The sequence below is a fragment of the Phalacrocorax carbo genome, chromosome 1, assembly GCF_963921805.1.
Source record: "Phalacrocorax carbo chromosome 1, bPhaCar2.1, whole genome shotgun sequence".
Lineage (NCBI taxonomy): Eukaryota > Metazoa > Chordata > Aves > Suliformes > Phalacrocoracidae > Phalacrocorax > Phalacrocorax carbo.
In genome coordinates, this window is record NC_087513.1 from 137,257,987 (window position 1) to 137,275,802 (window position 17,816).

The window sequence follows — 17,816 nt, forward strand, 5'->3', positions numbered from 1 at the left end:
TCTGAAAAGTCCATCTTTTTGGTATTGCATTAAGATAGCAAGCCAAAACGCAGTCAAAAAACTCAGTGCAGCATACCAGTACCAATAACACCGTGTTAGCCATGTCCTCCAGCAGGGAGCAATGCAAAATCCCACATGCCATGAGAGGGCTCTATCTACTACTGGTGCACCTTTCTTGTGTGGGATACAGCGTCTGTAAGACTGTTCTTTTTGGGGATCAGGGCCACCACAGTGGAGAGGGCTTGGAAGCAAGATCACATTTGGAGTAGAGGAGCAGGCCAGCACAGGGGAATAATATTTCTTGTAGGAAATATATGGGGAGGAAGGGCCTCCCAAAAGGCACATGGATGGCAATAGGCTATTTGGTTTAGACAAAATGAGGACCTAGGCCAGGATACATGGTGTATAGCTGTAACAGGGCAATGCTGAGTTCCTCTCAACATTTTCTCTTCTGTTTCCCAGCTCTGCAATCGCAAGTGATGACAGGTAGGTCTAAGGCTCAGTCCCTTATGACCAACTACAAACTACAGGAACTATTACTGCTTATTTAAGTTGTTGCATGCCTGATGCCTCCTGGCTTTTTGGTATGTGCATTGGGCCGTGTTAGGGCAAACAGCCAACTGTTAAGGCTGATTCTTGGAAGTCCACTGTGAACTTTACTAACTCCCTACTTAACATCAGCTAACCCATAACTGAATTAGATACCCTAAATTGTTCATCAGGCTTGAGTTACCCCTATAGGTGGGAAAAGTAAATCTCAAAATCATACAGAGACAGTAAGTGAAATAATTCTCTAATTAACAAAATGTTCAAGAAATGTTTCCAGTACTGTAAGTCAGTTTTATTTAAAAAATAGAGTCCAAACATTGTTTTTGATAAGGTGCAACATATATACTGTTTTCTACAATTAAAAAAACCAAGACCAAAAAAGCAAAACAATATTCATAATTATAGTATCATTCCAACACGGAATCAGTGGGTCTCCTGTCATTCTTAAACATTCTTTCCCTGCTTCATCAAAGCATACAAATTAATAATTAGTATCACTGCGACAGCCAAAGGGTCTGGCTAATGTCATCCATGTTCTGTACTTTAATAATAAACTTTCTGGTACAGATTGCTTCAAGTACACGTCAGAAGCTGAATGTAGCTTTAACACAATTCATGCAAAACAAAAGTACAATACTGAACTTGCATCAATTAAAGATTTTTATTCTCTTGTTTAGTTTGACATCTTTGAAGTCCAACTGCTTGAACATGAGGATTGAACCGAGGTTGCATAAAGTGAGCACTATATACTAAAGTACTTACTTAACTCTCAGATTGACCAGGCTACGTGACCATCTTGAGCTCTAAAAATTCAAATAAATACGTAAGGCTGAGATCTGTGTCTCTTGGAGTCTATTCAGTAACTTCTGAGACATACTTGGGAATACAGATGGAAATGAGTAACTGATAATGGGCATGTCATGGGGAAATACATGAAATCATTACATCAGAACTGCATTTTTTGAGAAAAGCATGTTATTAATTTATATTAAGAGTGTCCCCCATTGAGCACTCAAGCTAAAAGAACAATGAAGACTGTAGCACAGAGGAAGTTCAACAGAAAGACAACCAATTACCATCTCTGGAAGTGCCTGGAGTGCTAAATTCTCTAATTAGCAAAGTCTGCCCAGTTTCAAAACTCTTCTTGTCATTCTAGCATCACCTCAGCCTTGATAATACCAAGCAGCCAAAGTTAGCTGTGGCTGTACCATCCCTGGAGAGCTAGATATCAGTCCCTGTTCTAACGGGGTTTAACGTATTTTGAACATGGAGGAGCAGTCTAACCACCCACGTACAGTTACACATCCAAAGCTTTTTTTCCTTGACCCCTTAGATATTTAAACCTTCCCCTCTAAAGAAGAATGTGTTTGACAGAAAAGAGCTGGACCCCCAGCTACCTGCCTTCTGCTTGGAGGGGGTAGTCCCAGGGTCAAACTGCACCTGCATAAATCTCAATTCCTTCTGTTATTATTTCTTACAAACCACCCTGCTCATTTTATGGATCCTGTTCTTAAGCCCTGAGGGCTCATCATATGCAGTCTAATGTGACAAGCTAGCACAGGGCTGACTGTTGGTTTTAGTGTATCAGGCCTCTGGGTATTAATGGGACTTAGCCACAAAAGTTTATGCCTGTGCATAGGCACGGACTGACTTTAAGCTGACAACCCAAGTCAATACCCAAGTGCATTTGTATTCATGGCCAGTTTAACCTCAGTTAGGTGACTCTGTGTCTTTTTCTCAGGAAATGACAAATTTTTTCAGTGCTGATACACCATCCTGATTCCTGTTAGCAAACATTGCGCTCAGTACTATCAATGCTCTCCAGAGTTAGCTCTGCCATGGACTACATGCCAATGCAGCATGGACTAAAATTTCCTTGGCAAACGGAGAAGGCTTTAGATGTCGCCTTTTCCCTGACGTACATGAAGCCTTCAGTTTGATTTCAAAGAGCAGATAAATTCACTTCTCAATTTATTTCTTTTGGCTTATAAGCAAAAGAGATATTCTAGTGTTCAAGTGGGGAAAGCACGCACACTTGTTGCCTATGTAAGCATAAAGGAAAGTGTTCATCAAACAAGTCTATATTAACATTAAGAGATATAAAAGTGAAAAGTAAAACACAGTCCTTCAGGTTTAATTTCAGAACAAGATTGCCTTCAAAAGTCAGCCTACTTGTCTTAGTCCAAATCCCTTAGGTTCTAGTTTTAGGTAGGACATGCGTATTAAGCCCTTTTTGGGTTTAGTTGTGGGAACACACTGATATTATGATGGCATCTCTGTTCAGATGAGGGAATCCAATCTTTATGAGCTTGGTTGTTGATGTGGTTGGGTTTTTATCAATTTGGGTGATGACAGCTTCACAGAAAAACATAAGAAACAACAATATTATGCTGTATTTCCTATTTTCAGAAGGAAAGGGCTGCTCTGTTCTGTAGTTTACATAGTTTTAACAATATCCCTTTAATAATACATTGTACTGCAGATGTTCAGTTAACAAAAAGTATACACTGGAATATTTGTGGACTTTGGCCAGAGCTACATATATTTATGTCAGTCCGTTGCAAATACTATTGTTAAATGGAGTACTTAGCAGATTAAAATTATCCCTTTACTTCCGTTTCTTTTACTTAAACAATTTGGGCCATACTTTGTGTGAATGCAGTGGGACACATGCCAGAAGGAAGCAAGGTCACTGGAGATAAGAGGAGGAATTTGTGACACGTGACTTTGGGCAACTAACTTTGGGTGCACCTGGCTAGCTGTCTCCATTCAGGGACACAATAATCATGCACTTTGCCTACAAGCTGGATCAACAGTCTGGCTTTTGTCTACAGTAAGCAACAGGCTCTTCTGGCATGAAGAGACTCCCCTCATCTCTGTCCATGAAGACCATCTGGACGCAAATAGCCTTGAGCTACTGGTATCTGTATGAATTTGAACAAAAATACCAGAGGTCTTAGATTTCTAAAAGAAGGGTCCAGACTCTTGGAGGGTCTGAATGAATTCAGGGCATCTAAGTTAGGATGCAACCTCTCTCCAATCTTTAATCTTATAGTTATAAAGCAAACACTGGGAAGTGTGGATTATGTGCTACTGAGAGTAGAATTTGGTGTTCTCTTACTAATAGCAGTAAAGTGCTAGTATATTAACACAGACAATGTTGACTCTGTGCATCTCACATAGGACCAGAACAAGGGTTTAGGAAAATCTAGGATTTTAGCCTGAGTGACTTGGAGGTCCCTACTGGGGGCTGCTATTTCTTGTGTTCTTGCTGCAAACAGTTCAATAATTAAAGCTTTGCTATCGCTGTTTGCATTCTCAGTCCCTTTGATCTTATCCAGCCACAGTGTTGTGGGGATGGATTCCACAGTCCTATGACTGGCAGATGCATAAAGAGTAGATCTGCTACAGAATAAATGTATGTGACTGTTAAATTAACTTCAGCAGTCTCTTGGCAGGTGCATAAAAATGCCAAGAAATAGCAACAATGAACTAAATGGAGAATCAGGAATCAATGCAGAAATTCATTAGTTTGTGGAAAATGAGGATGTACACAAGGGGAGACAGGTGAGGGATTCAATCTCTTGTCACTAACACTGATAAGAGCTGGATACCAGTCTCCCTTTACTGCCTTTGAAAATTCCTCCATAGGCTTCTATTTTTTTTCCTGTTCTCTTAGCAAAACTACGTAACACTAAATACTACAGTACCTGTATGCAAAATTGCATACAGAAATAATAAATCCTTACAAATAAATACAAATAAGTCACATTTCAATGTTAATAAAGGGAAGCTGATTGACAGAAATGCTAAACTGTATAAAATTCAAAGGACTAAAGCAGGGAGCTGGGGACACTACATTTTGACATGTGACCTTGCTCCTTTATCTCTATTCCTGATTCACTTAACTTTTACAAAAATAAATGAAGATGACAACATTTTTCACTTTAAAATATGATTTTTTTCCCCTCATGAAAATGTTATAATTCGGTAGTAAATAAATAGCCATGTTTTCAGAACCAAAAACAACTGATGTTACTCATACACAACTCTCTAGTTTGGAACACAGATCCTTATCTCTGTTAACAGCTTATACATAAACTGTGTCTGCTTGTCTTCACACCTGCCTCAAGAGTTACTGTGAATGTTGTTGCATCCCGCTGGCACTCCTGGCTCTTTCTCTAAGCACTACATCACTTACACCCACCAATGCTCCAACTGAGCTGTTGGGAATCTCATTAAGGAAACAGCTGGATGTCTGCAGCTGCTCAGACCTTCTAAACTGCATTCTTCATTAAATAAGTGCCATCCCGTATCCACTCCCTCTCTCAGCAGCATATTGGGACATTCCTCATACATGTTGCATTTTCTCTTTAAACAAAACGAAACACCAAACATAAACTTTGAGTTAATCTAGAAGGGATTCCTTTGGGGTTACTTTCTTCTTACTTTACCAGTCTAGTTAAACATGATAGATTCAGGGTCCTGGTTTGCCATTTGAGCCATATGTCTTAATACATCCTTTTTAGTTATGATACCCAGCAGCCTCCTAGAGGAGAAAAGGAAAGGAAAGGTCAACAACCATGCCATAGATCATTCGGGGTTTTTTCCCCTGTTCAGCTGCAGGGACATTTTGTGAGCGCTTCCACATAGCACTGTCCATCTCATCCATTCCCCAAGATTATCTTTTATAAAAAGTATCCTCACCTCATGTTTTTTTACTATCCCGGCCAAAATCATTAAGTGAAATAAAATGCTTTGGGTTGTAACCTCTTTTTGTTGGAAACATGACTGAGTAAGGAGCTACAACTATTGGCACTTGGCACAACAAAGTAGTGAGTTTCCTTAGGCTCAGGCTGCAGAGAAACAACAGCACAAAACCAAGGCACCAGTGCCCTGAGGGCATGGGGTTTAGTAATACACAAACTAAGCTAAAGCACAGACTTTCTGAAACTCTCATTGTCCAACAGCATAATTCCTTCAAATTTGAGTGATAATTTCTCATTTATGTGAGCTAAATTAATTATATCTGTCAAGAAGGATGAGGCTCATGGGATGTCTGTCCTCAAGACTCAAAAATTTCCTAACCCTCAGTATTCAAGGGCTTTTATTTCCAGTCCTTGAAGGCCACAAGGCACTGATTTTTGAAACTGTATCATCGTTAGTTTGTCCACCTTTTTCTCTTGTAAGTGCTAGAACTGAAGATCAAAATTTCCAAATCCAAGCATTAAAATCAGGACCTAAATCTGTATCTCAATAATGGTCCTTATTTTCTTAATGCTGAGGGCACTGCATTGATACTAACAGCTGCAATATGTCTGAAAAACAGAAAGGCTTTTTGTAGAAGGCTAAATTTTACACCGCTGCATTTGAAAATGATGGCTCTGTTTTTGCTATCCTGTTGTAAAGTTTTTTCTTACCACTAGATCCTGGGATAAGCAACGCCCCCAAAATAGCTCAGATCCTTTTGGAATTATGGGATGTTATTTCTAGTGCACATGGTACAGCTTTTCACTCTTCTAATGTCATGTTTGCCCACACTTCTTCAGCTGGTTTTTTGTGGACTTTCATTTTATATGCCTTTTTGTTTTCCTTTCAAGAAAGCTGAGCAGATTAATATTCCTCTGCTGACATCTCTATCACAGTCTTCACAAGCATTTAATCTATCTGGATGTCTAGAAACAGTCACATCCTTTGCAAATACTACTACTTGCCAGATCTGCCTCTGTTGAAAACTGAATAATAGGGGGAGTCAGAAGAGTTTATTTTTTATTTATCTTTACCTTATCTAAATGAAAATACACTAAGGATTTGGGAGGACAGAATGAAACATGACACCCGGCATGGGCCATTTTGGTTCTGAGTCTGACTTGTTTTGCTGCCTGGAGAGACACTGGGTGAGCTTCCCTTATTCTTCCATTCTCAAAATAGGCAAAAATCAAAATAGTCACTTGACTGTCTCAGCAGTGCTGATTAGTTAGCTACTGTCTATACTTGGCTTTAAACAGGAAAAACGGTGTTTATGTTAATGCTGAAGAAAATCTCTGATTCTCTAAGCGTGCTTGACTCAGCATCTACTCACCCACTGCGAGTGACAAGACACTGCCGGAGTCCAAGTTTCCGGAAAATATCTACCACAGTCTCCATTGGCGTGTGGTCAGTGACAGTGAAAGGGCTCAGGTTGAGAATACGCCGCAGCTTCAGTGGGTGGGGACTGTTGGGTGGCAGTTCTGGGGGATCTTCAGTGAAGTACACGATAGAGTTGCTTACCACCCCATCCTGACGCTGCCTGGCATTCTCTGTAGAACAGGAAGATCAAGGTAGACAGCGAGTTAGGCTTGGTAACAAAACAAAACAAAAAAATTATCCTCCTTTGGAAAGCAAAGGTAGTAGAAACTTTTTGTCATTAACGTAATGAGGCCCCAGAAGTTGGGGTTGCAGAGCAGACTTGAATTTCCTTGCAACATTGCTCCCTTGAAGCAAACAGAAGTGATACTTTTTACTAGCATGTACCTTTGCTTGGTTGGGATAATGCTTTTTTGAATAAATATGCAGCTCATTGCATTCACAAACATCACTAATCCAATTTCTGTCAAATTCAAATGATAATATGTCATTTCCTCCATTGTGAGAATCACAACGGAAACTACTATTATATGCCCAAAGGAGTGGAGTCAACAGCCTGTGTACGGTCCCAGCTGGCTTGGAGCAGTATGTTTGTTCCCAGACTTCTCAGTGGAGTGGGGGAAATCTGGGCATGGTGAATGGGTTTATGAACACAAAGCTACGGAAAGGCAAATTCACATCCCAGGGATCTGGAGGTGGTGTGGGTGTTGTTCTAGGCCAGCACACCTCCCTGGCATGCAGGGTAAACTTTGTTGTTTTGTACTTAATGCCTTAAATAGAGTTTACATATCTGGATTTTAAGAGGGGAAAAAAAAATAGCAACCTAATTAATGGAAAATAGTAAAGGGAGGAACAATATATAGCAGTAAATGAGTTTGATACATTTTTCATAACAGTATATATTTGACCACTTTCAAAAGTTCAAAAGCTATCATTCATACTTTAATCAAACTATGAAGTGAACTTTACACTACATCTGGACTTTGCATGATCAGTATAAGCCTTTTGCTTTAAAGTATGCTCCAACAAAAATTCTTAGCATTGAAGTGGTTTATTTTCTTTGTAGTGTTTACCTCATTTCTACTCAACACTACAGGGCACGACCAACATATGAGATGGATTTCCAAATGATAGACAACTTCTCTCTCCCCAAAATAAGCATGTCGTGTGTTTCGCTCTGAGGGTTTAACTCTTTCTTCTTTTTCTTTTTTTTTTTTAATAACTCTTGGAAATGGCTGGAATTATTATCTTTGATTAATATAGGTTGCTTCTGTTCTTGAGAGGTACAGCAAATCAGACATACTCAAAGCGTATGTATATATTCTTGGAGCTCATTGCCATCAATCAAAGTGCAGAAACCCGCTCCTGTGACTTGTAATGTGTAGACAGTAATGGTTTCCAACATGTTCCAGCTGCATTTTTTTCCCTTTAATGATCATTGTCTTGTAATATTTCTGGAACTGGAGCAGTGCTGGCTCAAACCTAATATCAGTATGGTATATGATTTTCAACCTTCTCACCCCACATATTACAAGCCCTATTGCAATTTATAGGAACGATGCTAACTTTGCCTCATCTTGTTTTGATTCATACACCTAATTTCAAGTGTGAACATGCCTGCACAGCTCTTTGATATATGATCTGTGGTAAGAGGTAACATTAATCAAACTGAGGGTAACTCCCACCCTTTGATAAAAACCCTTGACAGCTAGGTATTTCCTTCCTGAAGCTGCACCCAAAGCAACAGGCCCAAGTTTTTCAGTTACCACATTGCTGTTCCCAAGGCAGCAATGACCCTGGACAACAGTGATTAGCCAAAGCCATGACTTCACTCTTCAAAGTCAAACATCTCTCTTGAGAAATTTGAATGATGTAGTACTATTGAGCAAATTCAGTGGCATCAGAAAAATGGTGGACTTTGTATGCAGTCTCACTGGATGGGGGAGTTAAAGGTAAAACAGAAGAACAGATCAATTTTGCAGTCAGTGTGTAAGAAAAACAGATATAGCTTAACAGAAAGAGCAAAGCAAATGGATGGCAATGTCTGGTTTTAGAGAGTAATCTATGCAGAAGACTCTTGTCATAGCTAGAGAGTGAATTAGTTCTCTCAAATGTGGAACAGCCTCTCGTATTCAGGAGTTCACAGTTCACAGCCTCTATTAACTATGTTGTACTCTCAACTCCACACTGGGAAAAATACATTATACAGGCCACCTGGCTTGTGTTCAGGACTCTGCCTTTTGTACCACGCCTCTGAAGCTGGCCAAATCTAAGAAGAGCTTTACAGGGTCAAATACTCTCCTCCATAAGACTGTAAAGTAGGTGCCATCTAAAATGTAGACCCCTTTTCCCAGAGGGTGGCTCTACCTGCCTAACCTGCCTACCCGCTCAACAAGTACCAGTGGAAGGACACAACCCTCCTGAAGGTGCTTCTGAGCGATTGGAAGTGGCATTACCTTTCACTTTACAGGGACTGGATGCATTTTAGAGCGTGCTTAGTGTTCCACTTAGTAGGAAAGAAATTATGTAGGGGTAAATCAGGAGGCAGAGACCTGTGTGTGCACACGTATTTGACACAGGACTCAACAGCTATTGCCTTCATCCTAGAAGTCAGTTGAGTGAGGAAATTGGAGTACTTCCCCAGAGTATTCCTTGGGCCACCACACTGCTGATGCACAATTTTTTGAGGCCAGAGAAAGGAGCTGAAGCTTCTTGGTTGAAAGTATGACTACGTAGTGCAATGTGTTGTCATATAGAGGCATCAAAGCTAGTTCAAACTGAGGAGGCATTCTGCATGGCGCAATGCCATGAAAGAAGAGATACTGGTGCGGCCTGAGTCTGCCTTTCAGAAGACCTCATTCCCTGGCTCCAGTGCTGCACAGATGGGGCTTATACTGTTCCCAGACATAACTCCACTGTCTCTGGATGCTGTCAGGCTGAGCAGGAGACAAGAACATGAACAGGAGAATAAAAGAAGCTTCACTACATGTGATGTTTACCTCTTGGCAAGTAATTTTATAGTTTAAGGAGATTTATTGGCATAGGAGTGTATGGCTCCATGAACCCAACTATGAAGCAAGCTGAGGTGAAGGTTTGCAACACATCAGCTACTCTGTAGTAATGATGAGCAGTGACAACTTCTGCAATAAATGCAAAGCAACGTTAGCCTTCAGTGAAAGAGGATTAGCTATCAGGAAGTTGCTAGCATGGTACCAAACCAGTGTTTTGCCCTGTGCTGTACTGGAACCATATACTGTGTCTTTTGGAAAAGTGAAACCAAATACAGATTTTAAGTCACAAAGACATAAACCATACTGGAAATATTAATAATTTATCACAGAATGACATCAGGAGCTGTCATACTCAGACCAAGAGAAAAAATGTCACCAAAGGTCCCTGACAGATGAGGATTTTAGGAAAGCTTATCTATGCAGCAAAGTTTTTTATTTAAAATCTCAGTTCTGCCTCAGATCCTCTGAAAGATGCTCGTTATCAGAGCTGATCAGGAAACAGTACATTTTCCTCTGGAAAATGTGGACATCTAAGAAACAGTTTTCAAACAGGAAAGTATTTTGATCTAAAATGTTCACTGAGTTTATTTTTAACTGATTTCTTTGTTATCAGTGCATAGCTGGACATTTTCACACACTAGCAAGCCCATTCAGCCATGTTGCCATTTATGACCTGAAATTACAATTGTACAATTAGAGGAGCTGTAGAACTGACCGGTAGTAAGGCCTGTTCTGCTTTCCTGGGTTTTGAGAAATCAGTGATATAACTAAATGCAAAATTAATTCAGTTCATAAACTATTTTCTCTAACTGAAATGACAACTTAAACCACAGAGGGAAAAAATGAGAAAATAATTTCTTACTGAAGAGAATTCCGCACTACATTTTAAGGGGAGAAAACTGGGCTCTGTCATTTCTTTTCTTCTTCTGCATGTAGTATTGATGAAGCATTGGTGACTTTCTGCTATGGGATGAGAAGAAGGGAATCAAGTAACAGCTGAGCGTCCTTAAATAAATGAATATAAATTTTAGGTCTAATCACTTAGAGTCTTTTTACCTCCAGGAGATGAAAATAAATATGCATTTAAAAAAAAAAAAAAAACAAAAAAACAAAACAAAACATGTGCTTTAAAGAGCACTGTTATATCAAACTTTATTTTAGTTTTGTGAGAAGTGAGCAGGAAAGTGGCCCTCTAAAATACCCCTGATTTTCCATTTATGGATCTTCTTTTCTGAAGAATATGGGAGTTTCCATCTGAGACAACAGTTTTTTAAAACTGCCTGAAGCGGAGGGATGAAACAAGCCCACACAGAGAGGAATAATTCCGTGTCAAGGAGATTCAGATATGCCAGCCATTCTACTCCCATGCCAAGCATAAGGCAACCGTACGCAGCCAGCAACCTGCCTGCCTGCCCAGCTGGCCCTCAGCACCACAGGACTGCCACAACTGGGAGCGGACCCACGGGCTTGATTTGCCAGCCTCACAGACCTCTGCAGACCTCTGGATGCCCTGGGTACGGGGGAGGTGGGAACACTTGCTTTCATCCAATATACCCATCTTTTCAATCCCCACCTAGCCATCAGGCCAACCAGGAAAGGACCTGATGGGTCAAAACCTGTAATGAGCTGGATCAGGCTCTCAGGCAACTAGCCAGCTATCCACTGGATGCTTGACAAAACTCAGCCATCTTTACCTACCAACATCCTCCACTGAAAAGCTTTCAACCCCTAGCACAAAAGGCCTGCATGTGAGACAAATTGAGATAGTGCAACAGAAAGAAGCGCAGGGACCTGCACTTCATCACAGGGTGACAAAGGTTCATGACTGCCCCAGCTGCTACCAGAGGTCCATGGACACTACAGGAAGCTCAGCACGGCAGTGGCTTTTCATCTGGTTCTGACAAAACTTCTGGCCATATGAGTCAGGTTTGTCTGTTGTATCTAGCAGAATGGTATTGTACTTTTGTGAGTGACAACAAAATTAAGCCCACAAAAGTCAAGCCCACAGAAGTCTACCAGGTGGTATGCTACAAATAGAAAAGCTTCTAGCTGTGGGTCCTAGCAACAAGTAACAGCCAGACTTGGGGAAGAAGTTAGGTTTGGTTCTTATTTATCCATTCTTCAAGGTGAATAATACTGGTAATGTCTTACCCTATCAAAATTCCTACCAAAATCAAACATATGTACATTGATACTCTACTCACTTATTGCAAGAATCAACTCTCGCCTCTGTGCAAATCCAATAAGTCTCTCTGAGTCTTTTGAAACCACTACTGGAAAGCCATTGTAGTCAGTCTCCTTGATTAGCGTCTCGACATCCTCTACTGTCATGCTGTCCTGTGTCAGAACAGAGAGGGGAGCTTCACCACGCCTTGGTCTCATGACATCAGTTGCTAGGGTTCGGTGGGTGAATTCATCCTTCACATCCAGAAACGGGTAGCCGTTCAGATGAATGTGAGCTTCATAGATACCTTCTTTCCCAAAGGCGTCTGCCACCCACTTGCTTGTGACAGCTGCAGCCATAAGGGGCACGATGTACTCCAAGCCTCCAGTTAGCTCAAACATAATCACCACTAGAGAGACTGTCATTCGAGTAACACCACCTGCCAACAAGGAAAGCAGTCAAGTTTCCCTCAGTGCCCTTGAAGTAGACATACTAAGCAAGTCATTTATATTTTTGAGCCTTACACTCAAAAAGGCATGAGATTATTTATGCTGGGTACTTTGCCCTTATACTTTGTCAAGTATTTTTGGGCTTATTTTACTGAAGAAAGAGATTTTTCATTTACTGCAATTTTCATCAAAAAGATTGAATGAACTTGTTCAAGCCAAAGGTGCTAACATTGAAAAGCAAATGATGAATGCTAAAAGCCTGAGCTATCAGACCAGAAAGCATGCCAAAAAACCAGCTATACTGGATACTTGAGAAATTAAAACTGATTCCTGGCATTAGCCTTCTAAGACGACTCCAAGAATCAGCTAAGTACCGTGGCTGAGGCAGGCAGCAGCATTGAGAGCTGGCCTTCACATTGGTTTACCTATCGCATTCACACTGAAGGGAAAGTGAAACATTATCTTTGGGCATGACGTGGTTACAAAATTCTACCTAAGGATGGTTTAGGGCCACTGCAAGAGCTGTGCTACAGCTTAAACCCTAGCTTTTGGTACCAGCATAACATACAGTTTGAACTGTATACAACTTGGTTTGAGGCCATCTAGGCATGCAGCTGTAGATGGGGTTGTAGCTCTATTTTTCAATCTAGTCTTTCTGTATTAATTTCATAAGCAAGCTCCCTACTCCTTCAGTTTATATTAAGGGATAAAAATAACCACATAACCACAGACAAGTGTGTATATATCACTGAATTATTAGGTAACATTTCTTTGCCTCTGTTCAAAAGGTAAATGTAATAAATCTGCTATTTTTAGACCTCAAAATACAGCACCATTTTAGACGAGAGAAATCAGAAACAGGTCATTAAAAGATGCTTTTAATCTGGGAACATACGGGAAAATTAAATTGTTGATTATTTAACACAATGATCCGGATATGACTTTCTTTTGAGGAATGCCTTAAACTTCTGACTCTGAAAAGCTGAGAGCAGACACCAGAGTAAGGATCATTTAATGCTTACTCTATATCTCTTACTCTAAGTGAGACAGGTCTTGGGCTTAAGAATGAGCAGTGACCATTCTGCCGTATGTCTCACCATACTATTAAAATTACTGCGTCTTGATTTGGACCTTTTAAAAGAGGAAGTGATTGCTGCCTAGCAGATCAACTCGAATATCAGAGCAAAATCTTCACGTATCACTTCTTTCATTAACATTAATGTCATTTATGGATAAGAGGAGGTGCTTCACTCTTTTTGACAGTAGCTATTTTATTGTGTCTACACTGCTATAGGTGTTACCATCCACAAGAGTGATCCAGATTGCCTTTATAATATGTGGAGAAAAACAGGCACTTTTGAGGCCAAATTCATCTGTTCATTTGCCTGGTTTTAGATGTCTATTGCCAGATGAGAATGATCTTTCCAGTATCTCATTTTTCTGTTTTGACTGTGAAGGGTATCAACACAGCTAGCTCAGATGTTGATGTCTACATTACAGACATTAAATTTAGATGGGCAAATCCCACCCTTCCTTCCTCTATAACTGATGGCACAAATGAACTTACTTTTCTAACATGAGACTCCAAAACGGAAACTTTTCCAGCTCTTCCCTAAGTACATATTTCATTTCAAATCTACCCAATTACACTGATCATGTGTTATGCCTCCCCACTATTATTTCATCATCTAGTGATGGTATCAACAACAACAAAAGGAGGTAGAACATAGAAGTACAGAAGAGGAAAGACATGATCAGACAAAAATGTGTTCAGTTGGTATGCTTGTAAAACTCCTGTTGCATCTATGACTAGAAATTTGATATGTGAGGTATTGTTCAATGATCCTGCTTTAATAGTTAACAGATCATTCCTGTCAGATCCAATAAATCCTATTGATCAAATGTAATCAGATATTAGCCTATGGTAAAAAAAAAAAAACCAAAATACTGCCCAGCTGACTGTAGCGTGACACACAGCAAAAATAAGACCCAGAATTTTTACCTCTATGTAACTTAAAATTTGGCCAGAACTGGGAAGTCTGTTCCCTGCACTGATAGAGAGCACAGTCTAAACAAGGAAGTAGCATTAGTCTGGCTACAGTGGATTTCATTACATCAAAAGAGAATAAAACCAAGCAAAAAAAAACCCACTCCTTATTGGACACCTGTAGCCTAAGTTTAATTTTTTCTTTCCTTCTGTGTGCTTTTTGGCAGATTACAAGGAGTAGGCATTGGTGACTGCAAGCCTCTCTTTCATTGACTCCCTGGCAGATCACTGGAGAGACCATCTGGGGGAGCTGCCCGTGCTTTAGCCCATCACACCTAGTATGTCCAGAAATGCCAGCACAGCACCTAAGACAAACACAAAGCCCCTCATAAACAACTTGTAAGTCCCCAAACATCAGTGTTGTCCATGCACAAAGCAATGATCAGCAGGTACTGTACCCAAGCAAGCTGCTGCTCCCACCATAGCATAAAGTCCAGGCGTGACGCAGTCTGCCCCAGGTCTGCACCAGTTCCTGAAGATAATCCAGTCATGATGGTGGTATGCCAGCTGCTCTACTCCAATCCCAACCATTCTGCCAGCCATGGCTCCAACAGCCATGCTGGGAATGAAAAGACCTGAAGGGATCTTGAATAAAATATAGACACATGAGTGCCTTGACAAAAGTGACTAGTAATCAACTTACAGATCAAACAATTTATTATTAGTGGTTTCCTTATTAAATGCTAGCTCGGAAGGCCATAGCCTTTTGGCAGCCTACAGTGATGCTCCCCATCATCTGACACAGGTTTCTGCAGTGACTGAGTTTGTGTGGCTACATATGTATTCATAGCTTTATAAAATTTTAATGCATTTTTGAAGTAATTTTGAATCCTGCCTGCTGCATCATACTGAATTTGATAGAGAAATGGTACTTCTCAACAATAGCCTGCTTTTAAAGTCAAGATGCTCCTGGTTTTGTCTTTATTGCTTTCTTATCAGGAAGTCAGGAGCTGCTGATGGTTCTGTCATGGCTTGAGAATAAGCTTAACTGAAAACAACATCTTGATTTCAACCTCTATCACACAGAGTACTTTACAGTTGTATTACTACTCTTTCAGGCTAAATCAGACCAGATTTTAAATTAAATGTCAAACACAGAATAAAAATTTACAGAAAGGAGGCTTACTGCTGAGAGGCAACTATTTTTTCACCTCAGTTTGCTATATATTTTCCAGGAAGTTCTGTGAGTCATTACCTTGCTGTCTGCTACACAGACAAGTCACAAATCATTACAAAACAGAATTGAAATTAAAAAAGAGAAAATTTAAAAAGATGAAAATTCACTTTGCCTTGGCTAAGTGCATTTCCTCTTAGATGTCAAGTGCACCCACCAAGTTGGAAACAAATTTCCTAGTGGAGAAGACAACTCAGATCTGTTGCAAAGGCTTGCATGGAAGTATTTTGTTGTTTTTAGAGAGGAATCAGAGTCTTTTTAATTCTGAAAATATACCTTGAGCTTCCTAGACAATTAAACTAACAACCTCAGCATGGCCCAGGGACGTTAGGGCTGATAATAGCAGGAGCTACCTTCCCCACCACATTTTGTTGATACAGTCGGATTGGGCCTTTTAGATTTGATGGCTAAAGTTATTTTGTCCGTTCTTTTCCAAAATAGTTGAAACTGTCAATTGCTTCTAACAAAATTTAAATATATAGAACAAGTAAAGAACCACATAGCAAACAAAGAACCAAGCTCAGAAGTTTCTAAACAAATGAACAAGCATCACAGCAACTGGCTGCCAGCCCCCAGCGCAAATCACTTTCTGCCGTGAAGAGCATCTCATTTCAAATCCTCCTCCAGAAATATTTCATGCATGTTCTTAGACTCCCACTCATTCTCCCTGCTCAGGAAATCAGCAGGACTCAGTCACTGGTCCTAAGCGACCCTCTACCACTCAGTAGTTCTTGTCATCAGGGACATCCCAAATGGAAAAAACACACCAAAAAAAGCAAAACTCCAACAAAGTTTTTTTGAGGTAACAGACCTTCTGAAAGATGGATCCTCAGTTCCAGCTCAGTTTTTAAGAGAAAGAGGAGATGCTTTAGCTTTAAGTGTGGCATAACATAGAGTGTATAACTCAGAAAAACTTCCCCTCATCTGCTACAATCAGATCCAGAACTAAATGCTCAGATAATGGGAGCTGTAGACAGACAGATATGTGTTTCATATGGGTTCAAGCAGTCAGATATATAAAACTCACCACAAATAGCTTTGTATATATTGAAAGCTTGGATGAATTGTTCTTGGACCTTTCATCACCCATTTATGGGGAGGAGGAGGAATGGAAGGAAAACGTTGCAAATCCAGAAAAATCAAATGATACATCTGTCAGTCCTCCCACTCATTCCCTCCTTTTTTCCAAGCTACAGTGCTTACAAAAGATTCAAAAATAGAACTTTTCAGGTACTTTACTTTTGTGAGGTTTTAAATGTGTAAATTAGTAAATTCAAAGATATTACTTCCCTGAGCATAGCTACCTTGAGGCACGGTAAGACACTGACCCAACAAGACAAACAACAATGTAAATAGTCCATACCCCTGCGAGAGCTGAAAGACAGCTGCAATGGGAATCCCCTGAATTTGCTTATTGGCAAGAATTTAAGTTCACACCCAGATTTCTTTTTTACTTAATAAAACTGCAGATGACTAGAAGGTGGAAAAGCAGGGCTCACCCCTTTGCTGCAACAGGGGTCCGCAAAGCAAGGTGGTGGTTGGTGAGTGAACCACCAGGCACATCAGCTACACCTATGTTGATTAGGTGTAGGTCAGAGGCACTCAAGCCCTGCCAGATAGACACAGCTGCTGATGGCAACCCATCTGTGCCGCATGCTCGCGACAGCTTCTGTGCCTGTCCCTGATTTACCTTCATGCCGAAAGTGAATATTGTGATGACAATTTTAAACACCAAAGCCAAGGCGAGCTGCCACATGGCGGTATAGACTCCAGGGCCAGCAGGTCTGTCGGGAATGTCATCCACCGGCCGGGTCATGTTTGGGTCATTGATATAGTCGCAGAGCTGTGAGGACTCCAGGGCACCGCAGTCATTGAAGAGCTCTGAGATCAGCTCACTGGTGCTCCTCCGGGTGTAGGGGTTGGGGTAGGCAATGATGGCGGTGATAGCCGTTATCACGATAACCTCCAGGACTGGGTATTTCCCAAGTCTGGTAGTTTTTCGCCTCCTACACCAGGCAATGTTGCATCGGATAAAGAGGGTCCCCCAGAGGCCACCAAAAACACCAAGCAGGATGAAGGGGAAGAGCTCGGCCATGTACCAGGGGGTGTGGTACTCCACGTAGAACAGGACCAGCCGGCTGTTTCCAAAAGGATTGATGGACCTCAGTGTGAAGGCAGCCACCAGAGCAGCAAAAAATGACCTCCAGAGGGTTTTTAGAGGAAAGTAGTAGCTGACCTAAAACAAAGCAAAGACTGTGAACACTTCACTGAGTGTGACAGAGGGGGTTTGCTTTAA

At 40.7% G+C, this 17,816-nt stretch overlaps 1 protein-coding gene across 2 annotated transcripts in view; it reads right to left on the reverse strand.

Annotated features, from left to right (window-relative positions):
- Positions 1-827: 827 nt before the first annotated feature.
- CLCN4 (chloride voltage-gated channel 4) overlaps positions 828-17,816 on the reverse strand; it is a 46,839-nt gene continuing 29,850 nt past the window's right edge. For both annotated transcript variants that reach the window (XM_064437112.1, XM_009512279.2), the window contains exons 8-12: positions 17,211-17,756; positions 14,745-14,931; positions 11,891-12,289; positions 6,632-6,848; positions 828-5,098 (exon numbers count right to left, since the gene is read on the reverse strand). In XM_064437112.1, coding sequence (XP_064293182.1) covers positions 5,008-5,098; positions 6,632-6,848; positions 11,891-12,289; positions 14,745-14,931; positions 17,211-17,756 — 1,440 coding nt within the window. In that variant the 3' untranslated portion in view covers positions 828-5,007. The remainder of the gene's footprint in view (positions 5,099-6,631; positions 6,849-11,890; positions 12,290-14,744; positions 14,932-17,210; positions 17,757-17,816) is intronic.